Source organism: Diadema setosum, chromosome 1, assembly GCF_964275005.1.
Source record: "Diadema setosum chromosome 1, eeDiaSeto1, whole genome shotgun sequence".
NCBI lineage: Eukaryota > Metazoa > Echinodermata > Echinoidea > Diadematoida > Diadematidae > Diadema > Diadema setosum.
In genome coordinates this window covers 44,967,933-44,975,522 of record NC_092685.1, presented here as the reverse complement: position 1 = coordinate 44,975,522, position 7,590 = coordinate 44,967,933, and the positions used below count along the sequence as shown (strand labels likewise).

The 7,590-nt window shown below is 36.7% G+C and overlaps 1 protein-coding gene across 1 annotated transcript; it reads left to right on the top strand.

Moving 5' to 3' along the window:
- LOC140239465 (coiled-coil domain-containing protein 42 homolog) lies at positions 1-7,590 on the top strand. Its single transcript, XM_072319333.1, has 9 exons — positions 1-92; positions 1,069-1,114; positions 1,994-2,170; positions 2,973-3,130; positions 3,721-3,803; positions 4,295-4,464; positions 5,974-6,084; positions 6,725-6,841; positions 7,465-7,590. The coding sequence occupies exons 1-9, from the start codon at positions 1-3 to the stop codon at positions 7,588-7,590; spliced, it is 1,080 nt and encodes a 359-aa protein (XP_072175434.1).

Genomic DNA, 7,590 nt, shown 5'->3' with positions numbered 1-7,590 from the left:
ATGGCATTCTCAGGAACGACAACTTTTCCCTACAAACTTGACCTCGAGCCTCAAAAACAAAGTGTCTTTGTGACACAACTCGGAGAGAGAGGGTAAGTCTTGCTTGCGATCGTGACACACTAGATTTCTATGTGTACTCGTATTCTACTGAATATCTTCACCACAGCTCGGGCAAGGAGGTAGTAGGCTCGCCTACGTGCTAGTACCTCCTTGGCTCGGGTGACAACTCCACACACCAACACCCTGCAACAGGTCTTGACTTTTGTTGTACATCGTATCAAAATCAACAACAAATAGATTGACGAAGCGTCGTCGAACGCCACTTTTTTATGACTTTAAACTTCAAAGGTGAAAGCGATGAGTTTGAGTGACTGATTGCGATCTTCCTGCAAAAGTTGTCATGTAGGACTGCTGTAGAAAATTGATTTGACCAGGCACACTGCACACACACACAGTGGGTATTCAAACACAATGGGAGATTGAAGAAGAAGAAGCAAACCTACCTTTATCTTACCATCTCATTAGAACTGAGGTGCAATCTAGGGTGAAATCATATTAACAGGAAGAAATGCCCATATCTTTTTTTTTTTTTTTTTTTTATTTGTCAGGCATTGCAATTTGTAGTGACTAGTGTATTAATTGTGGAAGATAGATTAACAAAACTAAATGATATCTATATGATGTATGAATAGTGGTTACTAAAACTTTAGACAGGTATCTTGAGCGACTATATGGCAAAATAAAAGGAATATTTGTCCGGTTTTTAACATGTGCTTTGACAGCAATGATTATAGAAAACTATTACATTTTCTGCATATATATATATATATATATATATAATTTCTTATAGGTCCTACATTTACAATTATATAGTATTTTCATGAAAACTTAATGATTAGATGTATGTATATAATAAACATTTAACATTCCTTGATAGAAAGATACATAAAGAGAAAGATATGCATGCATGTAAGATTTAAGATTTTATTAAACTCTATCATGTGAGTATATATGATTGCATAAAATTTCGAGAGTACAGTTTTTGTTCACTTTGTTGTTATTCTGCAGTGACGAGGAAGATGACAATGTCAACAGATATCCAATTGTGAAAGAGGTGAGACTGACTTGCATTTGAACAGATGTATACAACTGGTTTTATATATATATATATATATATATATACTGCTGAAATATGAGCAGGCTAAATCATATGTTCAACTTTGTATTCTATTTTATCTGTGATTATTGACACATATATTAACTTTGCATTGTAAGCAGATTTTTTTGAAATGGACAGTGAGTTTTGAAAGAATAATGACAACAAATTGTGAAGATACCCTTATTTCATCAACATATTCATGTATTCGTACATGGTACTGTACATGCATGTATACATTTATGTGTGTGTATATCTATACATGTGTATAAGTATATTAGTGTGTATAGCGTGTATTTGGGGGTCTCTATTTTCATAGTTCACATGAAAGTGTTCCATGTATTTTGAAAGTTAGATTAACCCTGATTCTTATGTTTCAAGAAATTTTGCTTTGAAGAGACAGCTCTACTTTTTAGTTGTACATAGCTCCTTTTTCTAACTTAGCTTCATTACTGTTTATTGTAAATTATGTCATTTGGAGGATGCCGTGCCCACCCGAGCATTGAGAATTAAGGGCTTCTGGGACGAACACTGCACTAGGGCTTTCTATAGCTCATTCGGTAGAGCACCGGTCTGGCAATCCGGAGGTCTCGGGTTCGACTCCCGATGGAATCCCATTTTCTTTGCTCATGTTCCCAGTATTTTAGGTAGAAAAACTTATATTTGGCATCTTTGTGAAAAAAAAAGTGAAAAGAACATAATGTGCAATTATTTGAAGGAACAATTTCAAGTTGTAAAAGAAATCATTGCAGGGAGGGCAACAGAAGATGCTGGAGATAATTGAAAACACACTGGTGATGTGTGTTAACTTGTCATTTCTCTCTCGCTTTGATGTAGTCGGCAGGGAAGCTGATAGAGACTGGGCTCAACACCTTACAGAAGACGCTGCTCCTGAAACGGGAGGTGGAGGTTGATGATGTCACCCAGGAGCTCCACACCAAGCGGATCCAGTTCCAGAGCCGCATGGAGGAGTGTGAGAAGAAGAGGGCGGAGCTGCAGAAGAAGCAACAATTGGTGAGGATTTGGATTATCCCAGAGTTCCATTTCATAAAAAGCTGCCTTTATAGCAACTCTTACTGAACTGGCGAGTGTCCTGGCAATGTTAAGAATCTTGCTTCCTGATTGGCTGTTAGTATAAGAAACTGCCATTCTAGCAAGAATTGCTGTCGTAGCATATTATGTGAGGAAACACCCTGATTAAAGTCCTTTCAAGTTTAGAGAATATTTTTGGGTGTTATGGAATAGGGCAAAACGTCTGTTGAAGGAGACCTTGTACGAAGCAAAATTAAGTGAGATAATGAGCACATTACTGTATAAAAACAGGCAGAATTGGACAGACTTTGGATTCATAAAATGCAGGTTGACATATTGGGAAAATACCCCTAAAATGACAACTATTCAACCAATTCTAGCTCAGAGTCTGAACATTTGTTGGAATTATTTGTGTAAGTCACGTGTGTGGCGTGGTATTTGGTTGGATTTTGGCTTTTCATTTATAAAGTTGGTTTCAGTTTGAAAAAACTAAGGAAACATCAAATAGAAACTATGCCTTAATACTTACAGAGTTGCCTTTGTTGCCAGAATTACTGTTCATTCCACATGAAGATTGTCAAGTTTTTCAATGTATACTTTTGTACAATTTTGTTTTGAGAAATTATGTGAGATACAAGTAGAATATGGATGTGGGGATAAGAGAGTCAATATTGTCATAGAGGACAGAGAGAGAGAGAGAGATTGGGGAAAGAAATGGAAGAGATGACTTGTGCATCTTCAGCATAATGTTTTGCTAACTGCACCACGTTGATATTCTCGACAGATGAAAGACAGAGTCGCCAAATTCGACAAGTTTATCCAGGAGACGGAGGCCAAGAGGCGGCGTGCTATCCACAAATATCAGCAGGAACTCAAGTTGAAGGAACAAAAGCAGCTGGAGTATGAACAACTTGCAGAACAACTAAATGAACTCAAGAGCATGTAAGTATATATTCTACTTTACAAAAATGTTTACTTTTATTTGAAAAAATTAAAGTGATTATTTCCTGTTTATCAGCAGTCTATGTTTGAAATTTACACGGTTACAATGTAATTCTACATCAGTTCATATTGATGCTAATGAACTGTGTGAAACAGTACCAGAAGGTTCAGTGCTATTTCATTGTGCTTTATGGAATGTCACAATGACATAAATGCCATTTATACTCTTAATTTTGTCCTTGACAGATTAGTATCAGGTGAGATATCATGCTTTCATTAATAATCTTGTATTATTTTGGATGTGGCAAATAAATGAATGAAGAGAATGTTTTTCTGAATTATCACATGCAGTAAACAGTTGTCATTTTCTATCTATGAGCATTATCTTCTTCAAAATATTTGAGGTACCTTGTCATTCTGCCGCAGAGTTTGAAAAGTTAGCATATTGTTGAAAGTGTAAACACTCAGGGAGAAGGGTGCACACTTGTTTCTCTGTTTTATTCCTGCTAAACAAATGGTCATTTGAACTGGGCCAGACTAAAAGCAAAACTTATTATTTACTACGTAATTGTATACTCTTTTCTTTTCAGACACAACAAACTCAATGAGAAGATCAAAAAATACAAGAAATTTGAAGAGTTCCTGATGAAGGTCTTAGACAACATTCCAGAAAGTGAGTATTCATGCAGTTACAATATGTATAAATGAAGCAGCATAGGCATTTAACTAACATATGCATGCTCAGTTTCAGTGAAATGTTTGGTATGGACCATCAGTAATTGTAGCATAGATGTACAGGAAAATATAAACTAATCAAAATCATTCTTAAAAAAATTCAGTATGTGATCATTATTTAGCCAAATTCACGCTATATATTTTGCTCTGTCATTTTTCCTTGTGAGTGTAAACTGTTTTGCATGTCTATGCTTCTTCCATGAATATGTATATCATCATGGATTGATGCTCAAATTTTATACAAGTGTATGGCTTCAGTGGATAACTGACATTGTGATTGTTATATGTGACTGCAATGACAGGGTGTAGGTGATGACATTGTACACTTCAGAGTGTAATGGATGCATGGTTATGAATGGAGATGTTTTATGTAATGAGATATATTCCAAAGTCTTCATCTTCTTTCTGCATTTGTTTTTTCTTCTTCAGATTACCTTGAAGTGAATGATGACATGTTGAGGAGCATCATGGACAGGCATCGGACTCTGAGTTTCACCAACCAGTCACTGGTGGACAGGGTCCAGTCCATGTACGATGAGGTGGAGGACAGAAACTTGCAACTGGACGAGCTCAAGTATGGTCACAACCAGAGCAAACTGGTGAGTTGGTCATTTCAGTCAGCGTCTCAATATTGTTTAACCAGTCGTTCCATCAATACAATATTTTCTGCACACACATAAACACACAGGGTCACACAGGTACAAATGCCTATTTTCTGAATGTCCCATTAATAGAGACACTCTTCAGAAAGATGTATACATATATACACAAAATGTAATATAATAATATATGATTGAAAATGACTTGATTAGGGATATTCATATCACAAATTATACTAAGTGAATGTGTGACTTCCACATTGATTGCATTTATAGATATATTCAAATAAAAAAAAAACGGTTTTTATTTCGAAAAAAAGAAAGAGAAATGTGCAACCAGTGTATAGAATTGGATACCTATGAATGTGAAATGTTTAAAGATTCATTAGAACGCTGTGACACCTTCCATAACACGACCAGAAATTGTGATATATTTTGATTGATTGTGCAGCTAAATTTAGTGCATCAACAATTTGATTACATTCATTACAAAGCAATGTTTTATCAAAATGCTAACCTTTAAAATGAAATCCATGAATTACTAACCCAGTGTACAGTGTCATATTTTTCTTTTTTTTCTCTCTTTTTTTTTTTTGTTAGTCGCTACTGTAAGAAAAAAAAAAAACTCACTCGTGGCAAAGTTTCCTGCCTTTTGACACTCTTTAGTCAACCTAGACACACTGACTGTCACATTGCCATTTCTAGTGGCAATTCAGGCACCAAATCAATAAAATGGCACCCTGAAATCAATTTTCTGATGGCTCTCAGCTCCTTCCAAAATCACTGGCACATTGAATGCAAAAACACCTGTCATATTTCCTGTCAATCATCACTCTGCAGTCAGTGGAATGCAATCAATAAATTATCACCTGTTCACAGCCACTGATGCACCTGTTCGTGGCTTTCAATGAATTACACAGGAATTTCATGAAAGGGAGCATGGGTAGCTACAGTGTATTTCACCAGACATTTAGTTTGTGTGAATTTGCCATTTGACATTTGCCTTGATTTATGGCATAATGTCAAAACAGTATGTCCTACAATGTGGAGGTACGGCAAGTCACTACAGTGTTCATGATCGATGACGAGGAAAGGAATGTATATTTACATTTCTTTTGTATGATGGTGGAAGTAGCAGATATGACCTGAGCCTCAAGGGACAGTAGTGGTGCTTCAGACAAAAAACAAAACAAAACCAAAAAAAGCAAAAAAACAACAACAACACAACAACAACAACAAATGAAATCAAAGGGATAAACATGAAACAACCGAACAAATAACCTATTTTAGAAGTCTTAGAGGTTTTCTAGTGAGGTGTGACCTGTCTTTGACCAAGTAAGATGCTTATGCCACACATTTCATTGTTGAAAAAGTGCACAAGCACATGCACATGCACACACACACAAACACATGGTACCAAGTGCTAGTCTATTATTTCAGTCCTCAAAGACACCACTTTGACACCTAAACATTTAAAGCACCATCCTGCTAATCTTTGACTATCCCCAGGTGATCAACAAAGACCTTGCCGAACTGCAACATCTTCAGGAGGAGAGGGTGGACATGAACGCACAGCTGGAGGAGATGCTCTTTAATGATATCTTCTCTTACCGAGAACAGGTGAGAAACATGAGGCTGCAAAAGCTGATAAATTCATTGGTTGAGAAAGATAAGGGTGTTAAGGTTACACTAACCCTCTGGTGTTTATGCCCTTCTCTTTCTGAACCAACGAATTGACATAAGTGGTTGCAAAAGAGACTATCTGTATAGTATGTATTAACAGCATTTTAGAGCATTGAGGATATCATTCTCGTAGACACATTTCTTTCTTCCTTTTGCAAATCTATACACATCAACATGGATGATTTCCATGGCAACATGGAAGTGTGCATGATTTTTTGGTGAGGCTTGTCTTGTGTATATAAGAGCAACAAGTTTTGAACACTTGTACTCTGAATCCTGTCTATGTAAATTGTTTAGTACGTGATATATGTTTGCAATATGTTTGTGCATTATATGCAGGGCCTACAGCTGTAGTGTTTCATGCAAGTTTCATGCAAGTGCAAATTGAATCCTAAAAAAACTTAGAACTTGTAAGCAGATCAAATATCTAGCAGAGGCAAATGTCCCCAGTCTGACAAATTTCATCTCAATGCAGTATACTCTATGTGCAGATTATAAATGTCAGGTATCAAAATCACCACTTTGTAGATCTTAGTAGTTTCTCTTGTATGACTGATGTCTTTCCATCATTTTTCAGAGTGAAGTACTGGGAAGGATAAAGATGGCCATCGACAACCTGGTGGAGAAATGTCACAAAAAGCATGATGAGCCACTGGAGATGCTATCCTACACCGACAAACTCACTCTCATCATGGTGAGTACTGGAAACATGAAATATATATTGCCTTGTGCATATACCTTGAGAATTTCATGTTCTGTAGAACTACCATGACAGAACATCACCTTGCAAATATTTTTCAGTCAATGACTTATGTACGCAGGCACTTTCATTCATGAAATCATAAACAAGCAAAATTCACCACAATCAGCCTAAAGTGGATCCTCAATGTGGAGACAGTTTCCATTTTTACAATACATTCCTAAGCAGGCAGAGTTTCTGGTCTGAATCCTCAAAGAGTGAATGCATGGAATTTAAAAGAACGTTTCACTGAGTTGTTTAATTTACAAAATGTCAAATGAAGGGAGAGGGAATGCAAAATGTGCTTCTGTCACTACTTTTCTCACTACCTATCTCTTTTCTTATTTTTTTTTTTATTTGAAGGCAGGAGACCTGAGTTTTTATCAAACAAAGTTCTTGTTCTTAGTTCTCAGTTCCTGCTAGACAAAGATTGTTGGAAATAAGGGTCGACAAACCATTCTTCATTGTGAAACTCTCAGAGATCTAAGCAGAGGATTGTTGTAGTTATAAGAGTATCATTCTGTGTGTATTGCAGTTGTGATTTCCTCTGCAACCATATTTCACATTTTCAAATGCAGAACTGCGTGGTCGACACCGTTCACATCGAGAGGATGGCGAGACAGGGCCACGACATTTCGTCAGCTACGTCGTCAGCCGGGAAACGGGAGAGATCGAGAGCAAAACAGTCCAGCGTTGCCAAGTGA

Coding starts and splice junctions, on each gene's coding strand:
- LOC140239465 (XM_072319333.1), top strand. CDS start 1: ATGGCATTCTCAGGAACGACAACTTTTCCCTACAAACTTGACCTCGAG. Junction 3,804..4,294: donor CTTAGACAACATTCCAGAAA/GTGAGTATTCAT, acceptor TTTCTTCTTCAG/ATTACCTTGAAGTGAATGAT. Junction 4,465..5,973: donor GTCACAACCAGAGCAAACTG/GTGAGTTGGTCA, acceptor GACTATCCCCAG/GTGATCAACAAAGACCTTGC.